Source organism: Lissotriton helveticus, chromosome 4_2 (assembly GCF_964261635.1).
Source record: "Lissotriton helveticus chromosome 4_2, aLisHel1.1, whole genome shotgun sequence".
Taxonomy (NCBI): domain Eukaryota; kingdom Metazoa; phylum Chordata; class Amphibia; order Caudata; family Salamandridae; genus Lissotriton; species Lissotriton helveticus.
Window position 1 is genome coordinate 92,850,546 of NC_136064.1, and position 22,106 is coordinate 92,872,651.

General features: G+C 45.1%; 1 protein-coding gene across 3 annotated transcripts in view; it reads left to right on the forward strand.

Moving 5' to 3' along the window:
* Window positions 1-21,849, forward strand: part of GDPD2 (glycerophosphodiester phosphodiesterase domain containing 2) — a 255,543-nt gene extending 233,694 nt beyond the window's left edge. For 2 of the 3 annotated variants that reach the window (XM_078640188.1, XM_078640189.1), the window contains exons 10-16: window positions 5,387-5,537; window positions 6,868-7,089; window positions 8,394-8,545; window positions 10,430-10,577; window positions 15,396-15,478; window positions 15,572-15,639; window positions 17,575-21,849. In XM_078640188.1, the coding sequence (XP_078496314.1) occupies window positions 5,387-5,537; window positions 6,868-7,089; window positions 8,394-8,545; window positions 10,430-10,577; window positions 15,396-15,478; window positions 15,572-15,639; window positions 17,575-17,624 (874 nt within the window). In that variant the 3' untranslated portion in view covers window positions 17,625-21,849. The remainder of the gene's footprint in view (window positions 1-5,386; window positions 5,538-6,867; window positions 7,090-8,393; window positions 8,546-10,429; window positions 10,578-15,395; window positions 15,479-15,571; window positions 15,640-17,574) is intronic. The other variant, XM_078640190.1, reaches the window with a different exon arrangement.
* The last annotated feature ends 257 nt before the right edge of the window (window positions 21,850-22,106 follow it).

Genomic DNA, 22,106 nt, shown 5'->3' on the forward strand with positions numbered 1-22,106 from the left:
CACTAAATAGAGAATTATTCACTGGGAAGCCTTTTCTTGGGGTGGGTCAGTTCATGGTCCCTGTTTAGTGGCTTTCCCCATTAATATCAAAGATTGAGTATCAAACCCAAAATATCAAAAGGTAAGTATAGATTTTATATGCCTAACTCCACATATACGTACCATGACGATATCTATATTTTCAAGGTATGTACATGTAGTTCGGGATATTAAATCTATATTTTCTATTTGCACTCAACTTTCTATATTTTGGTCCTGGATATATTGTCCGCAGCATTCTCATATTGTGATATTTCTCTGTTCAATATTCAGTAGTACATTCCTGGTTATTGGCTTTTTTGTGGAGACCTGTTTACCACTGGGTTCCCAGGGTCTTCAATATTATAATCCAGTTGCCTCCAGTTGGATAATCAAGTCACTCCCTCTCCTGGTGCAGTTTGAGGAGTTGCGGCTTCCTGTAGAAAGTGGTAGGGGTTAGAAACTGTGTACAGAATGACCCTGTGATTAGCACTCAGTAATATCAGTGCAGAGCCAGTACTAAGAATTGGACTTGTAAATGCTTGGAAAATGAACAGTAAAATGTGATATATAGATTGAAAACCAGAAGCTATGTGCACCTTATGAACTAAGATACGACCCCAATCAATTTGAGTGTTAACACGCTCGGTACTAGGTTTTAAATATTATTTTATGAGGCTGCGGCGGGGCGAACTCTAAGGACTTTGGGCCGCTTTGGGCTAACTGTAATGTTTATAATCAAAGACTTAGTTGAGTCAAAGGGCAAGAAATGCCAGACAAAAGAAAAACAAATGGTCACTCTTGAGATGATACGCGGCCTCGTTTTGGCGTATGTCAACTGATGGCTACAGCCTCTCCAGTTTCCACTATTCTTGATTGAAGAAAGTTGAGGGGGTGTTTATGGTGTCGCTGAGTGGTACTTCAGACATTTCAAGACCCAAGATTGTTGTTTTTTTTTTTTACAACCATTGAAGATTTCCTTACATAGAATGGCCACCTCACTGATGCTTTTGGAGTCGTACATCAGTTTTGCCCTCTTGATCCAGTTCAAGTGTGGTCCATCGAGTGGTTTACAAACCTAGATCTTTCGCTCTGGAACCAAGTTCCAGAAGACGATTCCAGCACGTGCACCATGATCCTTCAATCCGTCGCAGAATCCCTTGGATCACTTTGGAGTTCCCAAAGGGGGCCCCATGGTCATTCCTGAAGGTGGTCCTCTGGAGTTGACCTATTTCATTCAGACCTACAGCACGTCATCCCACCGACCGAAAGACCAGAAACCAACCCTCTTCTTGTGCCCTCATGCCTGTTAGAGTGGCTGCTAGTTGGGTATGGTCCATTAGCACCAGGATGCCAGATCCAATGTCATTGAGATATAGAAATTATATGTAATTTAACCGTGCTATAGTGTATTCTTTCCTGTGGGTTCTCCAATACTTTATTAGGCTTGAGGTTGTTTCAAATTTTGCAAGTCTTTTTCAGATTCCCATACTTTAAGTTGCACCGTCTATTAGTCGATCTTTTTCCCCCCTTAGTTTGTTCTTTTTGTCTGTGGAATTTATGGAGTTGAGCTTCCTAGTGATAATCTGTAGTGCTTTAAAAGTATTTCTGGATTTATATCTTCCAGTTACAAGTTTTGTACCAATATCGGCATGTTATGGACATTTCTTTTTCTGTTTCTGCCCGTCTACTCACCATAGCAGTCCCTCAATTTGAGTCTGTGATTAAAAGTGCCACCCTGACCTTTTCCCTATTCCTTGTGTTTGTAGGCGATTCCATGCCCTTCTCATTGCAACTCATCCAAGAAAGTAGTTATGTTAGCTCTGGGGGTGGAAGTGGGAGATGCTTGCCTGGCCACCAGCCAAGATGGCCGCTTAGTTGCGCAACTCTCTCCCAACACCAGCCTTGGGATTGCTGACATGTGCAACCTGGCATATCGCCTGCACATTGGAGCTGTGATAACTGTTGAGGGGTTTACATCTGGTCTGGTGGCAGATCTCAGACTCCCTCTCTGCCATGGGGTAGTAGAACGCCTAGCAGGAGCTAGCGGATCTCTCCTTTGGTCATGCAGTGCGAGCCTGACTTTGCAGCCCGCATGAGTCGAGCAGACGAAATTCGGGGGCATTTGGCGATTGGTTCACTGGCGCTCCCTATCTTTGACTGAAGCGAGGGGGGGGCTCACAAATGTATCCTAATTGGTGGCAATGGATGAGGCACCTTGAGCAGATGACGCGTCTGTGCCCTGGCGGCCATTGCCAGTGCTGCATTCTTTCACCATGCCGGGCACTCAGCGTCATCCACATATCACCCTTTTTCTAGCATCTCACTGCTGAATTTGCAGTAGATGGCTATGTCGGCAGGCTCAGGTTCAATCAGAAGAAAAACAATAAGCTACCAGGATATTTAACTGCTCCGTCTTACTCTTCCATGCACATTGCAGAGACAGTCCCCATGGGCTGTGATTTGATGATGCGGTTATTGGAGATAAGGAGCAGCCTTAATGCAATACATGCTAAGATAGACGTATTACCATGCAGGCTGCAAAGAATGCTTGATAAACTTGAAAAACCCAGATTGCTGACTTGAGCAGGTGGAACGTCTCATTTGATGGAAAGACTCTTCCTTCTCTGCAAGAACCATATCACGCATAGAAAAGGATCTCGCCACCATGAAAGCTAAGAATGAAGACTTAGATGTGTGATCTTGGTGCAACAACGAAAGAATCACAGGGATTCTGGAATCCACAAACCAAGGAAATTCTGAAAACTTTATTGAGACCTTGCTTCTTGTCTATTTGGCAGGGAACAATTTTCAAAATGAACAAAATGGTAAAGCCTTTATCTTTAGTACGTCAAAGGAGGACATTGCATTTATTAACAAACACCTCTACGTCAAGAGGACTGGCTCTTGCTCAACACTCATATGCTACATATGTATCTCAATCTCATTCAAATCGGTGAACCGTCAGCAACATGTACTGAGGAAAAGTGTGAATATCCTTCGATGGATGGAGGTGGGAGACTACTTCACTTCTTAAGTAAACCTTTTCTGCTCCCATCACACTGTACACAATGTTTGTTAGTCAAGGCAGCTAGCAGTGTTGCTGTCCCCGGTCTCCCCTGCAATTTTCCATTGCGATGAAGCACTTGGCTCGGTGGCTAAGGCAACAGGGGCCTGGCTACCCAGGTTGGCTATTCATGTGGATAACACCTTGCTGTTTATAAAAAAAAACTCAATATGAATCTTCCTGCTGTCCTTGATGAGGTAGTTAGGTCCGGCACATTACCAGGATTTCAAATCAATTGGGGGGGAAATCTGAAATCCAATCAAAGCCCACACGTGGTTTACGTGTATTATATTACATATGTCGCTTTTTCAGGGCTTCTCTGTTAATGTATCAAGAGGAGTGTCTTTATTGATATGAACGGTGTGCTCCAATTTATATTTAAAAAGAAAAAATACTGACCAATCTATTGATCAGGAGTCCTACAGGGCAAAGTCAGAGACATGGTGGTTTATCAGTGGTTTGAATATAATAGTCGTGAAAAACGTGTTGGCTTTGATTTATTATTTATACCAACCAATGCTTGAAATTGTGGATACCGCTAGCTATGAATATCGGGTACTGCACTTAGATGGTTCCAGTCCTTCCTGACGGGGAGAGGCTTCCAGGTCCGCCAGGGTGAATGCTATTCCGGGGAGATCTGTTTGGGACAGGGCGTGCCCCAGGGCTCGTCTCTGAGCCCCACCCTGTTTAATTTATATGTCTCCCCAGTGGCCTCTATTGTGGAGGGTCATGGCCTGCACATAGTATCCTACGCCGACGATACGCAGCTGGCTATCTCCCTATCGCGCGCACCCGGTCTTGCGGTGGACCAATTCAGAACCTGTATGCAGGAGTTGGCAACCTAGATGTCCGCAAATTGCCTCAAATTGAATGGCAATAAGACCGAGGTGCTCGTGGTGGGGGGGGAGCCCATCTGTGTGGTCGTCAGCGTGGTGGCCCTCTTGCCTAGGCGAGGTTCCAACCCCCTGTCGGGAAGCCAAGAATCTTGGAGTTTGGCTTGATGCTGATTTGTCCTTTGGACCTCAGATAGGCCGTGTGGTGGATGTCTGTTTCAGCGTCCTAAAAAGTTTGCGGAAGGTCTTAGACCTACTTCCCATGCCTGCCCGCAGGACGCTGGTACATGCCCTCGTCACATCGCGCCTGGATTACGGCAACCTACTGTATTTGGGAGCAACCAGTAAGGTTTTAAATCGTCTCCAGGTACTGCAGAATGCAGCAGCTCGCCTCATTCTGAAGCTTCCTAAAAGATCAGCCTCCAAAGCAGCCCTTCAGACTCTTCATTGGCTTCCAGTGAAGAGCAGGGTCGAGTTTAAGGCCCTCTGTACCTGTCACCGTATCCTTAATGGGAGGGCTTCAGCACCACTCCAGAGTCTGGTCTCCAGATACGAACCTACGCGAGCGCTGCGCTCCTCCCATGGTGGCCTACTAAAGGTCCCCAGGACGAGAAAGGCTCGCATGGGAGGCAGATCCTTTCGCTACTTGGTGGCGAAGGGCTGGAACGCTTTACCCTTGGACCTTCGCCTAGAATTGTCTGAAGCCGACTTCAGGAAGAAGCTAAAAACACATCTCTACACACGATAACTCTAGCTGACTCTGCGGCCTGCTTGTATGAGTTTTTTTTTGTCTTAGCGCAGGGACACGCTTGTTGAGCGTAACCGCGCGCTTTATAAAACTCCCTTATTATTATTATTATTATTATGATCATCTCTGGACATCAGTAGCTACCCATAGTTTCGATTTTATTTTTTATTTTTGTAAAAAACTTACATAAATGATTTCCATTTCCTAACCATGCACTTCGGCCTTTATTTCCACCGAGGAGATTAGACTTAATTTGAACAAATCAAATGTATTTAATGAAATACTGGAGACTTCAAAAATGTTGTCGGGCACAGGATGCACGAAATATATATATGTACTTCAAGGCTTTTCGCCTACATCGTTATCATATGCATCTGACGCTGTAATATGGAAAGACTGAAACTCTTGTTTTGCGATTGCAGCTGTGTTACACAGTGTTGTATTGTAATTTTTTTTTTTGTCTATGATCTGAAATTAATTAATAAAATATTTAAGAATTGAGTAGGTTCAGAAAGTAGTTTCGGTCTCACCTGTTAACTGGGTCTTAGATTTGACAGTCAGATTGTAGCTGTTGGTTAAAAGCACCATTATCTGCCCAACTTCCAGGAGTCCTTTATCCTAGCTGGTTTCTCCATGTGTTTCCTTGTTGCTGTTTCTGTTTTCCTGACCAATCTTGAGTCTCTCTTCTCCGACACGTTTCTCCTTCGTCATCCATTGCAGTATGGACGGCGTGCCCTTTCTCATGCATGACGACAAACTGACCAGAACCACCAACGTGGCCCAGGTGTTCCCGGATCGCGTGCAGGAGAACTGCAGCTGGTTCAGCTGGCCGGAGCTACAGCAGCTGAACGCGGGCGAGTGGTTCTTACAGGTAACACCTAGAACTCAAACCAGTGGGGCCTAAATGCTGCTGCCCACAGGGTCCACATCATCTTTCACTACTTCCTCCCACCTCCCTTCTGGAGTTCAGTCTAGTCTATCACTGATGGGTTTATCAAGGAAGGGTCAAAGGCTTCAGGGAAGGCATTCCAAGTGATGCTGTTGGAAGCCTGTGTGATGAGGTCACCATGCATCATTGTTTTTCAATTCACTTACAAGATACAAATAGAGCAAAAGCTCTGTGAAATATAGCACCGTAAATTACAGGATGTGTATACACCCTATGTAAGCAGAGTGTTCTGCACAACTTCACATACAAAATACAATACACCTAATGGGTGTGGAAGATTACACCTCCTGGATAGAGGAGATTGGAGAAACCAGAAGGGGTGAGGAATGGGTTTACAGTGCGAGGAGCTGAGGGAACATGGGCAGTGTATGGCGCTTGGGTACACATGGCCATTGCGGGAAGAGCAGGGCCCTTGGATGGACAGAGTAAGAAGCTATGGGAACATGGACAGTGTGATTGTGTATGGAGGTTGGGTACCCATGGTTAGTGGAAGGAGCCTAGCGCACATGGATAGACAGTGTGAGGAGCTGAGGGAACATGGTTAGTGTGTGGAGCTTGGGTACACATTGCCATTATGGGAAGAGCAGGGCCCTTGGATGGACAGAGTAAGGAACTATGGGAACATGGACAGTGTGATTGTGTATTAAGGTTTGGTACCCATGGTTAGTGGAAGGAGCCCAGAGCACATGGATAGACAGTGTGAGGAGCTGAGGGAACATGGGTATTGTGTAGAGCTTGGGTACACATGGCCAGTGTGGGAAGCGTAGGGTACTTGGATCAACAGTATGAGAAGCTAAGGGATCATGGACAGTGTGTGGAGCGCAGGGTACACGTGGTCAGCGGGAGGAGCATATGGCACTTGGATCAACAGTGTGAGGAGCAATTACTGATGCAGAAGACTTCTTCGTTCAGAAACTTTAAACTAGTGGTAATTCAGCTTTACCCTTCTGGATTATGTTTTCACTTATTTGGATGTACTTTGTGGAGCATTCTTATCTCTTAAGCACAGTATTTTATCTTGGACTGCATTGCTCCCTCTTTAGGTCTTTTCTCAGAGATCTTTCAACATTGTCTAAAAATAAATCCCTAGATCGGAGCACAGTTTGCTTCACAGTGGCGCCAACACCTCCTCAGCCTAACACTGCCTGTGTCTATCCCCGTTTGCCTCCTATCCTTTGTGCCTCCTCCCCATACCCACCTCTTCCTCCCCCATGTGTTCTCCTCCACTTTCCGCACCCCCATCTCTTCCTAGAGACCCCCTTTCCCCAGTGAGAGCTCCCTCGCAACCATAAACCGAGACGAGGTTCTGAAGCAGAAGGTCCCATCTTTGGAGGAACTCCTGCGCTCCGCCGATGCCCACAACATGAGTGTGATGTTTGACCTGAGACCGCCTCACGAGAGACATCCTTACAACCAGACGTTCGTCAACGTCACTGTGGAGACAATCCTCAAGTCCAACATTCGCCAGGATCTGGTGAGTGCTTCTGGGGGGCTGTGCTTTGATGCATTCTGTAATCCTTACACGATACTGTTGGAGCCAGATAGGGTCTGTGTCTGAGAGGGTGCCGTAGACCAGCATTGGACTGGACTAATGCCCATTTTTCCGGGCCTTGGATAAATTGGATTTGTATGTGCCTAGGCATCTCAGCACTCCGCCCATCATCTCCTTGTGTTTGCTTTATGCCCTAAGTTGGCAGGGTATGCCGAGACGTGGGTCCCTTGCTCACTTTGCCACTGGATTCAGGCTAGCCGGGCTGATGAGGGGTGTTACCCAGAAACCGGTCCCATGATGCTTGTTTACAGTTGAGGGAAGACCTGGCTTGGCAGTTCGGGCTGGACTGTTCCCATGAGGCACAGGGTCAAGACTGATTTGTATATAGCTGGGTCTGAACTGGGGTGGCGAAGTGAGCTAAAGCAGGAGGATGGATTCAACCCAGATCTGTGACTGGAAGTGAGTGTCTGGAAAGTTTCAGCACTCCGTCCATCATCTCCTTGTGTTTGCTTTAGGCATGTCATACTGCACAAATCAATTCGTGGGTGGCTCAAATAGATATCTTCTGAGGATGAGTTTCATATGATTTAATTTAGAAGAAGCTCACTTTTGTGTGCTAAATAGCTACAGCATTTTGCATCCTACCCAGAGGTTGCCCACCAAATTTTAACGGATCCTTCCCCCAACCCAATCTCCACCCAATCCCCCCCAAAAAAGACGCAATCGCTATAACTGGTCAGACATTCCATTTTAAGAGATATAGATTGCGACATTTAATCGTGCCTGGTGGTTCATCTTTCCGCAGGGAGCCAGGACTCATGGTTAGACCAGTACATTGGGCTGCATCAGTATAGAAGTACAATGGCGTCTAGAAACTTTTCGCACCCCCACTTCAGGGAAGAGCTGTTTGAGAAGGGGGGACTGCTCGACTGAAGTGGACTAGGCATCGCAAAGAGCATCCGCATTACCCAAAGATAAAGGCGAAGAGAGGTTATTTGTTTGGGTGATTCAGTAGCCTTAAAATATTGCAGGTAGAAGTTATGACTCTTTGGCCTGGAGCTCTACATATAATGGAGGAAAAATGTTGCATGGTCAGGACAGATGGAAGTCTGAGATTTCATCTGCACACCAAAGGCAAACTGTCCAGGCTGGTGCCCTCCCCTGCTGTAGTTAGTATCTGTGGCTCCTCAACCCGTTGAATGCGTGGTGGTGGAATACAGTATTAAGTGGGCTTTCATCCTTGACTTTCTTTCACACTGGGTCAATTTACACCTTGTTTTGTGCAGATTTTGTGGTTGCCAGACGATTTCAGAGCAGAGGTGAAGCGCATGGCTCCAGGGTTCCAGCAGATCTATGGCCGCCGGAGAAGCTGGAACGACACCGAGCCGCTGATGAAAGTCAACTTGTCCTTCAAGAACCTCAGCACGGAGGAGATCCAGTGAGACCACAGGACATGGGCTGGGTGGGATGCGTACATGGGGGATGACTATCGTCATCAAAGTTTATTCGCCGCTTCTGGTATTTTCTTCTTTTTTGTACTTTCTTCATTTCTGTTTTTGCTGTGACCTGCTGATTCTCCTCCCCTGAAAACAATATTTTCCTATTACCTCTCCTTGCATGTTAAGTCTTTAATCACTGTACCTGAGCTCCGGTTTCTCCTCCTTGTCTCTTTCTGTTTTGCTTCATATTTTTTATTTCTCAATTTTCTGCTTTCTCATTTTCTTTTACTATTAACTTTTTTATATCCTCCTCCTTAGTTCGTTCCTGTTTTCCTCAGATATTTCTTCTCTTCTTTATCCTCCTGCTCTTAGCTGTTTCTTCACCTCTGATTTCTTTCTTTATTTGTATCAGATCTTTCTTTTCATTTTCCTACCTCCTTTATGCTTTTTCTTCTCTTTCTGAAATTATCCCCCTCCTCTTCAAACCTCTTTCTTCTCTATTCTCCTGTGAGGCATTTTTTTTCTTCTCTTTTGAGAAGGATCTTCCCCCTTCTCTGGACTCTTTCCTCTCCTCCTTCTATCCGAAGGGCTCTCTCCTTTACTGTTTACATCTTTCTTCTCTTCCTCTAAGCTTCTCTTTTTTATCCTCTAACCCCTTTTTGTAGATTACAGTATCCTCTCCTGTTACTTCTCCAAGCTCATTCTTCTCCTCTTGCTCCTCCTCTAGTCTTTCTACCTTCTTCCAATCTTCTTCGCTCTTTTATTTCCTTCCTCTCCCACTGAGACTTGGTTTCACCCCTTAAGTCAATTGATTTTCTATTCTTAGGTTTGTTTCCTCTTCATAGCTTTTTCTTGTTTTGCCCTAATCAGAATTATTTTCTCTTCTGAACACTCTTCTCTTCTGACCATTGCCCTTCTTTGTGTTCTTAGCACTTTCTTCTGTTCCTCGTAGCGCTTGCCACTTTCATCTCTCCACAGCAATTTGTTCTTACCCCTTTTCTCCTCCCTATAGCACTTTGTTGTCCTCTAGCACTTTCTACTCCTCCCCGAAGTGTTTTCTTCTTCTCATCTGAGAACATTCTCGTCTTTCTTTGAGCTAGGTCTTCTTTTCCTCTGAGGTTCCTTCTCCTCTTTCTTCCCTTCTCTGAACTTTGAGTTCTTCTTCTCCAACCACTTACTTCTCCTCATTGGAAGACTTTCAGACCCTTCTGTGAGCACTATCTCCCCTTTATCTAAGCTTTTTTCTACACCTTTAATTCTTCTCCTACTCTTTTTCTTTGGAGATTTCTTCTCCTCTTCTGCACTTCTTTGACTTTTTATTCACTTTCTCCGATGTTGTCCTACATCTTTTATTTTATATTTTCTTCTGTTTCCTCCTTTGTCTGTTTCCTTTTTTCCTACTGCTTGTGGTGAGGTGTCTCCCCAGTCTTAAGTCTTCACATGCATACATGCCAAGTTCTCACCATGTTTGATTTCACTTTCCGGTCAGATGATTCAGGCTGCCCAGGCCCATCTGCCATCATGCAATCTGTCCTCCATAACCCGTGGCCCTCTCAACTCAAGGTTTTACATCTTGATACCATCTGGCAGACTCTGTTCTGGAAGAGTCAGCCAGGACTCCTTAATACCCACCCTATCTGTACAACTGGAAGCCTACCAGATGGTGCTTCTCTGGCCTTTTAATATCTAGACCACATGTCACCCAATTTATGCCATAATCTGTAACTCTTTGGACATTGTTGCCTTGACAACTGCATTCCCATGCATTCTCCCCCCCCCTGCTTAGGGTACCACTAGCTGTGTGACGCTCTTTACAAATAGCTAAATAAATAAGTCCACAATCCCTTTGCAGGCCCTGACCTAGACTTGTCTTGTTTTGACAGAGCCTATCGCCATGACAACGTTTCCGTGAACATCTTTGTGGTGGACAAGCCTTGGCTCTTCTCCATTCTTTGGTGTGCTGGTGCGGACTCCATCACCACCAATGCCTGTCACATCCTGAAGGACATGGATAGACCCAGCTGGGTTATCGTAAGTTTATTCCCTCCTAGATTGGGAAGAAGGGGGTATCCTCATGTTCGTCAAACAAGTATCTCAAATGAGTCCTGTGCAGCAGGAAGATTTACAATGTTAAGTCACATCTTGGGGCCTGATTTAGATTTCGGCGGATGGGTTACTCCATCGCAATGGCGCTGGATACCCATTCACCGAAATATAAATCCCATAATATCCTAATGGATTGATATTTCGGCAGATGGGATATCCGTTACCGTAGTGAAGGAGAGAGAAGAGGATTTGGCCTAGCGGCTAGGGCGGTCAACCTTGAATCTGGGGAACAGAGTTCGAATCTCGGCAATAACGCTGAACATCCTGTGATTCTGGTCAATTCACTTTATCTCCCCGTGCCTAACAAAAATGGATGTGTCCTCATGTAACACAACTGGTGCTATGTAAAGCGCTCTGATACCCGATACCGGGTCAAGTTCGGGCTATATAAAATTTCGTTAAAAAAAAAGAAGAATAACTCGTCATCCACAATTTAAATTTGATTTTTCCAGCTACCGCTTTGACAGCCTTCAATCAACAATAAGGGTGACAAGGAGAGAAAGTTGCCTCTACACTCCCGGTAAATGTCCTGGGATGCACAGTGCTTAAGGAAGATGATAGTCCCACCTTTGAGGCATCTTCTTCTATTATTGTTACTGAGATTTTTGACAGTTGTTTGCGCCTCTTTTTGCAGCTGTTAACTCCATTCTGGCAGAAGTTGTCCCACTGTGGGTCAGTGGCTCGCCCAAAGGGGTTTCACCATGTTGTGCAATGCTCACCCTTCCAGAGGTTGTCATATTGCAGTGCGATACCCAGAGGCAGCCTTTTGTGTAGGGGTATCATTTCTTGGTGCCCCTAAACAGCTATGCACTTTTTGGCAGTCAATGCCCTTGTGTGCCAATGCACTCTGTTATGTACAATGGGGTTTGTGTAGAACCTATGGAGCGCCCTGACTTTTGTGGCGGTTCAATGAGTTTTAACTTGTTGGTGTGCTGGGTAAATGCCAAACCAATGTGTTGAAAGGAGTATGAATTCTGATTGGATAACTAGATCTCATTATTTTTTTAATCCCTTTATTAATTTCATACAACTGGGTGGAGAGGGGCCACTCTACCGCAAACAAGCACAAGTCTCTGAATCTTGTATCCGATTCACCAGTCTTACACCGTAAGGCCCGAGTGTGAGAACAAGCACCCTAGACATCTCCACCATATGGCACTGAATATAAATCCCAGACTCAACCAGGGCACCCTACCATACCCCACCCTCAGGATGTCCTCCGTGGCCTGGTGCCAGGGCCCCCTCCCATACTCGACCCTCAGGTTGTGTCCTCCAGGGCTTGGCGCCAGGGCCCTCTCCCATACTCCACCCTCAGGATATGTCCTCTATGGGCTGGCACCAGGGCCCCCTCCCATACCCCACCCTCACAATATGTCCTCCGTGGACTGGCACCAGCGCCCCCTCCCGTAACCCAACCTCAGGAAATGTCCCCAATGGCCTGGCGCCAAGCCCCCCACACTTTTTCAAATGTCTTTGGGCAGGCATGCGCCCTCAGTATACCATTTTATTTAAAACTCATATAACGGTTTACGTTACCCTTCTAGTTCCTCTGCTCCGGGACCTCGCCACTGTCCCACAGCCTGATGACGTCACACTTTGCCACCATGAAGGGCATATTACAGAAGAGATGGGGAGTCTCTGTCCAGGGACTGTTCGTCCCATATGCCCAGGGCTATCGGGTTAGGGATCAATTAAATCGCACAGTCCCGGATCTTCAAGAGTCGCTTTCCTACCCTCCGCCCCCAGTACTTTGCGAGGAGAGGGTGTTCCCTAGTTGTGTGAAATAGCGATCCCCTTCGTCTGCAGCCTCTCAGACCTCTGTCTAGGTCTATCCTACCCATATGGAACAGTGTTGATCAGGTAAAGTAGGCCCTATGGAGGAGTCTCAGTTGTACCAATTTAAATAGGCCTCTACAGCCACCTCCCAAGGACACCTGCAGGCCACCTCCCGAGGATCCCTTAGCCCCCCACCATCTTCATCTTCCATTCTGCCCAACTCCTTCTCCCACTTAGCCCGGAGGCGATCCAATGGGGGAACGTTATTCTGTAGTAGGTTTGAGTATAGTGTAGACACTGAATGGTTGGTGATGGGGGGGGGCCCCCATTAATCTGTACTCCAGGGGTGATTCATCTGGGCCGCCCTCAAGGCCTCTGTATGCGGTCGAAGGAGGTGGTGCAGGTGCCAATACCGTAGATATTGCCCCATGATAATTCGTAATGGTTGGAGCTCTGGACATGGTGTCGTCTCTTTCCCCATCCGTACGTCCCCCACCTTAGGTATTCCTATGGTGGCTGATTTAGCATGGCCACCATTAGATCTAATTCTTCAGTGTCTTGGCCTCAGAACCTTTTAAAGAGAGCTCTGTAGAACAGTAACTCATTAAAAAAGATCTATAACTTGCTGCACTTTGGAAGCAGCCTGTGAACCCACAGATCTTCAACAAGAGAAGACTTTGGGCTTTGTCCACCAAGACCCAATGACCGAGAATCCACCTTTAGAATGGGGGGCTCCAATGGAAACATTGAATGAATCTATAGAAAGGGGCTCCAATGGAAACATTGATGGATGAATCTATAGAAAGGGGCTCCAATGGAAACTTTGAATTAATCTATAGAAGAGGGGCTCCAATGGAAACATTGAATGAATCTGTAGAATGGGGGGCTCCAATAGAAACATTGAATTAATCTATAGAAGGAGGGCTCCAATGGAAACATTGATTGATGAATCTATAGAAAGGGGCTCCAATGGAAACATTGAATTAATCTATAGAAGAGGGGCTCCAATGGAAACATTAAATGAATCTATAGAATGGGGGCTCCAATGGAAACATTGAATGAATCTATAGAATGGGGGCTCCAATGGAAACATTGAATTAATCTATAGAAGAGGGGCTCCAATGGAAACATTAAATGAATCTATAGAATGGGGGCTCCAATGGAAACATTGAATGAATATATAGAATGGGGGGCTCCAATGGAAACATTGAATTAATCTATAGAAGAGGGGCTCCAATGGAAACATTAAATTAATCTATAGAATGGGGGCTCCAATGGAAACATTGAATGAATCTATAGAATGGGGGCTCCAATGGAAACATTGAATTAATCTATAGAAGAGGGGCTCCAATGGAAACATTGAATGAATCTATAGAAGAGGGGCTCCAATGGAAACATTGAATGAATCTATAGAAGAGGGGCTCCAATGGAAACATTGATTGAATCTATGGAAAGGGGCTCCAATGGAAACTTTGAATTAATCTATGGCATGGGGGGGCTCCAATGGAAACATTGATGAATAATTCTATAGAATAGGGGTTTCAATTGAAAGTGTTGAATTCCCCTATAGAATGGGAGGCTCCACTGGAAACATTTATAAATTAATCTATACAATGGGGGGCTCCATGAATGAATCTATTGAATGGGAGGCTCCAATAGAAATATTGATGAATTAATCTATAGAACGGGGGGCTACAATGGAAACATTGATGAATGGATCTATAGAATGGGGGCTCCATGAAAAAAATCTATAGAATAAAGGGGGGCTCCAATGGAAACATTGATGAATAGATCTATAGAATATGAGAAATATATACTTGGATACATCCTTCCTTAGAAGAAGTATTGTACGGAAACAGTAAAGTAAACTAAATAGAGTCAGTTTGAGTAACTTCGAAATCAAATCAGACCTTGCAGGATCATGGATATCAGTTTACTGATTCTCCTGTCTCCACACTGGGAAGACCACAGGCTTACAACCTTGCTGATAGCTGGGGAGTGAGGAGAAACACAGAAATTGCTTGCATACACAGGACCTGACCCAGCTCACTGTCTTGTGATGGCAGCAAAACACATACGCAACCTGAAAGATTTTCTCCCACGTAAGAAATCACTCTGCAGCCTCGCTGCCTTTCTCCTGAGGCTTGTGCTGGTTGCAGCTTGGGCTACCCTGAGAGTGAGCGCCCGCACCCTTCCCTCTTCCACAGTGTAGCAGGCGGCACCCAGCAGCAATGCAAAGGTAGCAGCAACTGCAGCGGTGCATGTTCAAAACAAGCATGAGCCAAAACATGGCAACTGAAAGAGGACAGGAAGACTGGAGACATGAACATAGAAGAAATACTCCCTCTGGGACTCATTGCACGGCAGCACCAATGACCTGGCTGCATGTCCTGGCTACACTGTGAGTCGCGGGAAAGAGTTACGATGAGTCAATGCCTGAAGATTGACACTTCCAGCAACCAACCGCTGGGGGTGGGCGGAGCTTTAGGCCTTTTTTTTACATTGTGTTAGCGCTCATTGACAGGTAAATCTGTGTACAGCCAGGCCTAAAAAGACGGCACGAGGTGGAGGAGAGAGATGCAGGCGCTGGACATGGGAACGCTACAGTCTGATGGCAGAGTAGATGTTTGGGGAGTTGTAGGGAGGGCAGTAGGAGGGAGGTGAATATTCCTAAAAGTAAATATTCTTTGAAATCTGCATACTATCCAAACATCTGAGTTTCTTTTGTATAAAAAGAGCTGGTGATAGATCAGTGATTTGAGCTCAGGCCTTGCACACTGTGTCGCCTTCTAGTTACCGGCCACATTCCACATAAGATAGCTCAGGAGGTGTGTGAGTGAGTGTGTGATTGTGTGCGCGCGCGGGTGGGCAGGTGCGGGCGCTCACCTAGCCCTTGAATGCATCACTGTGTGGTACGGGTCCTCGCACTCACCTGCTCTCTGGGTTTTGTCTCTCTCTTCCCTGCAGTCTCCAGACACCTACCTGATGATCTGGGTTGTGACAGACGGTGTCTCGTTCCTCCTCATCGTTTGGGCCTTTGTCCTTCGACGGTAACCACTCATCTGTGCTTTTTATGCTGTCAAAAGTTATGATCACCCCCCCCCCTCTGCAAAATTCACTCACTCCTTTTGTTTTTTTTGCAGAAAATGTTGCAAGAGAGACGACGCTGCAGGTAATCTAAGCTACTGGCCTCAGCGGGGCAGCTCCATAGGTGTGCGTCTCCTCTCTCAGTGCTCCCACCCTCTCCTTCTGCACTCTGCACCCCAACCGTCTCGTTGTACCCCAAACTACTCTCGCGCTCTCTGCACTTATCCTCTTTCTATCTACACTCCAACCATCTCTTTGTACCCCCAGCCTGCTCTTGTTCTCTCTGTGCTCTCTTTACTGATGAAACTATACAGCTCTCAATTGATGTGTGGACATAGCATCACCTAGTGTACTCATGTGTTTTGATCGTATTAAAATGTTTCCCCCACACTTCAGAATTACAAAAAAAATTGCTTTCCTAAGTCTGAGATATTCTAAAACACTTGCAGGTTATTTACAGACATTTACATTTTCTTTTGTGCTAGAAAAAAGTAGCATCATAGCAGTACCGTGCAAGATTTTCACATAAATCCTCTCACTTTGAAGCCAGAGAAAGAAAAGTAAACACCCAGTTCCCTTGGAAGACAAAGCTAGACATTTGGCCTCTGTATTTGAATGCACAGCAAATGTGACAAGATAAGAACAAAATTTAAAGGCCTGTTTAGAGAAAGCAAGCACTCTTGGAAGAATATAGAAAACAGGCTATGCTCCACAGGAGGGACAAAGACACACTGGACAGCCTAAAACAAAGCCAGAAAATAGAAAGCAAGCAACTGCGAGTTACAAAACACAAAGCCAATACGAAGCAGTGGGCGAAATACATTCCCAGGAAAGCTTTCCGAATGTCCTCAAAAAGTATTTTCAAACCAGATAGGCTTTGACCTAAAAAGAACAGTTTTTGGGTAAAACATCTAGCTTTCTGCCAAATTTGGTGTAATTCTAATCAGCCTTTCTTTCTGTATGTAAATGTATACTTGTAAAGCGCACTGTTACTCCATCTCGGAGTGTCCTGGCGCTGTATACCGCTGGGGAACCCGTCCTGGCTTTCCCTGTGAGATGGTCCCTCCTGGGCACCCCCAAGGTGAAGCCAGGCATCCCCGGCGCTGATAGGGCCGTTGTGGAGATTAAGCAAGCTATTGCCCAGAGTTGCAGAGTGGGACCCATGGTTAGCTTAGGCACCTAGGCGAGAATTATCGAGTCTGCGGACAATGACTCAAGACCCTGCCGCGTCGGGAATTGAACCCTGGTCCCGGGCCAACATCTGCTTCAGGGTCTGCCGCTTCTAACCAGTGAGCCACACTTCTCCATCATTTTCTAATTTTTCAAAATACAATTTACATGGGGGGAAAAAGCATTTATGGACTCCCCTTTTTCTCTGCCCTCTTTATGGATCACGCTGAAAATTTCCATGAAGGAGCAGAGGGCGAATTAACTTTTTTGAGAAAGTTTTATGAAAATTCATCAAACGGCACCAAAATGATTAGCCAAACAAAAAAAAAAGATATATATATGTATATTGATATATATATATATATATATATATATATATATATATATAGACATATATACATATATATATATATACACACACACATATACACACCAAATGTTAAAGTGACATAGTTAAGTATGGTAATAAGATATTGGCTTACTGCAACATGCCAGGACCTCCTGGCATGGCTAATGTCCCTTTTTAGCCTCGTTCTCTCTCACTGTTGCCTCCTTGCTACATCTTTGGTCGCATAACTGTGCTGACGTTTGTTAGTGTGAGGTTCCAGTGTGCTCTGCTGCTGATGTTGGTGTGTTTAGAAAATGTAAAGCAATGTGGCCGAGAGGGTGAGAGGCCTTAGCAGCACAAAGGAGAAGGGAAGCTGAAAAGGTGTATCCGTTGTGCGATGGAAGGTGGTACTGCTAGCCTGAATAGTAGATTGCAAATGGAGACAATGTTGTGACTGTGTATGTGGCCATGTGTGCACAACCTTGATTAATAGGCAATGCCATTTGGATGAGTACTTCTTTGCTGCAGGTATATTTGATCATATGTTTTCTCTTCCTGAAGGTGCGGAGACCGCTGTCCTACTGACACAAATTCACAACATCGCTGCGTAATTCTGGACATGCCTTCATGCCTCCTCATCGAACCTGCTAGCCGCTTGGGCAGTCATTCTGCGGAGTGATTTGTGCTGGACACATATTCATTTGGGTGCATATTGGTGCTGGCTCCACCGTCGCCCACTGAGTTCCTGTTAATCAGCAGAATTCACAATGGTTTTCTTGACAGCAGAGAATTCTGGAGGTTGTAGTTGTACAGTTCCTAGTGCACCCTGGGTTTAAGAAGACACAGGAGCAGGCAGGATATTGTCTGGGACCCCATGGTCCTATGGTCTTCCAAGCGACGGTTCTCGTTCTAGCTCTTTGGGTGGTGGACACAACTGTGTTGTACAACCGAGAACCGGACATTTATCTGTATTTACGTATTCTAAGAGGTGATACTTCTGGGTTGAGGACTTACACAGCAGAATTGTTTAAAATGTATTTGCAACTGTTGCATGACAGGACTCCATATACCATCCCGCCTTTAGATGCACTTTATATAAAACATACCTATGGATCAATTTGTGGGGCAGACCTATGTCAAAGATCCTGAGGAATCCTGCACTGACCTTTATTGCACTGAATTTCAAAAGCAGGGGTAGAACAGTGGGTTTCGGAAAGTGGTATACATCAGAGCACGTGGCCATAGATCTTGTCAACTTTGCGGAATCTCCCAAACTCATCATAAAAGCTGCAATGTTGCTGGAAGCCGCATCTGGGTTCTGAGGAGGATTCTTGAGTACTTGACATTGACGTGCACGGTGTACAGGAATCAGTGTTTGCCACTGTTTGGGGGGCATATGGGGTTCTAGGGTAGGATCTGGGTAGGTGTGGAGAAATCAGTGGATTATGAAGACTGCTTGATGGGTTGGTGGCTGATATGGGTAGATACTGAAGGGTTTGAAAGAGTGCGTCTTCATGGTACTGCAGAACCTGATAAATCAAATCATCTGTGGTACACTCAACAACAAGGGAGGATGCCACTCCGCTGTTTAAATGTTTGGATCTGTATACGAGCAGTCGTGCATGTGTGTGTTTGGAGTTTTGTGTGTGTATGTGCGATTGGAAGTGTGAGAGGTTACCTGTAAGAAGTTGGGTGGTTGAATTTGGAGGCAAGTCTGTGTGATTCTGAAAATAGGACTGGGTAGCTGATAGGCTAAACGTATCGTCGCCTGATATTTGTACGACTGCTCGATTGTTCGATAGAGGAATTGAAGGGTGGTGGTGCGGAGGTAGTGATCACCTGGTTTGAGGTCAACGGATGGTTGCATGGAAACTTGATCATTGGTGGTTGACTGGAAATGATGGTTGCATGATATGTGCTGTTAGTTCCAGAAGTGGAGGGGACAGAAAGACAGTCCATTAATATCTGTAACTGGAACTGGTGCTGCTATTGGTAGAAAAACTACTGAATGTATGATTGAATGACTTTCTCCCAGCACAAGTCTCCACTCTTTTTTACATCTATGTGTGTGTGTAGTATGTATGCAGATCGCTTGTATAGTTTGTCACACTAGATGCAAATTAGACCCTTCTGCGCTGTGTGATTTAGTGTTTGGTGGTAGGGTAGGAATAATAGGTCATGCGTCTCTGGCGTCCCCTCTCTTTTATCGGGCAACAGCAGGACGGCTGCAAATATGGGTGTGTTTTTCCATGAACATAACTATTTATCTTTAGGAATAGGATTTTTAGTGTTTAATGTTAGCTTGGGGTAGGAGGAAAAGGGATTTTCCAAAATATGGCTTTTCAGAATGTGTTTGTTTCACAGTGTTGGTCTTTCCCCTTTTTGCCAACTTGCAGGGTGGAGACAGTCATAGTTTATCAGAGCCAAGCCTTGAGATTCACAGCAGAGGAGCTTTTTACTAGCTGGTTTAAGGGCATCCCCAAGGAGTAGAGGGCCACAGGATTCACGGATCCCTCCTGTTTAATGATAGCTTCAAGCAGTAAATCCTAGAATGTTTCAGGGAAGACGGATAAAATTCATCCACTGTCGTTAAGGAGTGTTGCAGAGTTTGCTACTAATTGATGGGGATGTCAGAGATGAGTCAATTCTGAGACAAAAAGCCAAATGTATTTGAAATCTTATCAAATAAATCCCAATCCGTTGTGAATCCAAACACTCCTTCAAGCTGTGGATGCTGAGAGCTGAACTCACGTCTCTGTTCAGCAGCGTGGATCTTCGATGCGACCCCTAATACCAAGTATTGAACAAACGTCCGGAAGCGACAAGGGAGGGTGCAGTAATCCAAGGGGAATATCTCTGTTGCCAGTGTTATTTATGCCCAAGAACAATGTCGACTCCGTGACCAGTTGGAGATTTGTTCGATACAAGACGAGGAGATGCTGTGTAGGACTCCTAGCTCAAGTTGTATACGATGTTTACGCTATCAATGAGGTTCTAACCAGCTGGAGGAAGTCTTATTAAGGGCTTCTTGTTCACGTTGTAGGTTAGATTAGAATATCTTGTTGGGATCTGAATCATGACTAGATCGCTTAAGCCCTGCTTATTCTATCACTAAAATAGCCCATGCATGTGGTGATGTTCTCAGTGCAGCATTTGTGCACCTTCATTGTCTGTAGATAGTGCAATTAGAGGGTCTTTTGAGGAATCCTATGGTAGCAGTTAGATTATCACTCAGGACATCAACCGAGAACAGCTAGACATTTAGTCAAGGTTGCTTCAGTACAGCATTAAGCAGTCCCTCAAAGCCTACTCAGAGCTACTGGGTTCCAGAAGAGCAGTTCAACTGCATCGAAGTTAAGAGTGGAATTATACGCAAAGGTCAGTCCAGTTCACCGGTCATGCGATCTACTGAGCCCTGTCCGGGTAAAGAGTACCTTTATTCTTTGAGTTCTGTCCAGTTCAGAAGCTAGAGTACACATCATCGGTTATCCAATAGAGAAGCTAGACTTGACAGCGGGGGCTGCTAGAAAAGCAGTTTGACTCTTCATTGAGGGCTACTGAAGCCAAGTACAACTTTATTTCGGTTTTAAAAAAATTGAAAAGTACACAATAACAAGACTTCAAAAGTAAAATACAAACAATGTGCAGAAGTCCATAAAAGCACATTATTGCATGTTATAATACAAATGAATTTAAGTGATGAAAAGCAGATTTCATCAGGGTACATTAAAACAAAAAAACACACAAAGTATCTCCATACTAGGGCCATTTCCATGGGAACAAAAAACACAATGCATTACAAAATACCACATTTAAAAGGATTAAAACTGCTAAGAAATAAAAACTAAAGGGTTATGCAGTTGACTAGCTAGATTGTTTATCATTGGATAGTCGATAAAGCAGTCCTGCTGTTTATCCTGGGCCATCCATCGACCTATTATACTACCCGCTAACCGCTGTCTACAAGAACAATTGGATATCCGGTGTTGTTCTTCAACCAGAGAAGTTAAGACTGTCCAATGAGGGCAGTCTTTTAGCACAACCAGACTATCTTTTGAGGTTACCCATGCAGCACTTAATCGATCTGCCCCATCGAACAGTTGAATCAACTGTTGTACGAAGTTGCCCTCAATGGATAGTCGTCATCCATTTGGTATTGCAGTTAGACTGTCACCAAAGGACGCTCTAGTACAGCAGTGTTTTGATGGACACCTATAAAAGCAGACTATCCATTGAGGCCCTTCCCGGAGAGGAGTTACGCTCGCCACGGAGAGACATTCACTCGAGCACTTCGACAATACATCGATGACCATCAAGTCATCGTCCAGGAGGGGAAACTCTATAGCCTCAGGGAGTCTCAGTCACAAGTATTAGTCAGATTTAATTCTTTACAGTGTCCCTCCTTGATACGCCTTGCACCAAGAACTGTTGTAAATCTATTTGTGCCTTTCCACTCAGTGTATGCCACTCTCAGGCTCCCTTTATCTCTGCTTCTCTCTCTTTCTTTTTATTATTTATCAACTCACCTCCATAGGTTTCCATTTCTGCCTCTTTAAAGTGCTCCTTTTTGGATTATTAGTTCTCTGGATCTCCCACCTTCTTACCTCGCTCTTCAGCCACCTCTTTTCCTTTCACTAGTTTAGCCTTCTTTTTACCTCTTGAATCATTTCTTTCTCACTGCAGGGCATTCCCATCTCTTTGAGTCCATGTTCATGTTTTCTCCTCCTGCTTTGTCTCCTGCTGTAACTGAGATGAGTAGTTTTCATACACTGACATGTCTTCCTGAATGTTCTTTTCTATTTTTACAATGTAGTAAACATTGATGCTCTTAATAAATTGTCCTGGTTTCTTTCTATATGATTTGTTATGTTATGTTAATTTAATTTGATATTGTGCATGAATCACCCTGGGAAGGGACTCCCCCTTTGAAACTCTTCTGCCTGGGGATGGCTTTCTGGTTTGTTTCTCAAGCTGTAGTAAATTTGCTGACTGCCGACACCAGGTTGGGTATAGACGAGGAGAGACTACCTAGGGGGGAAGGCGGGGGGGGGGTGGATGGATGGAGGTCCTCTCACAAAGAAGACAACGAGGGG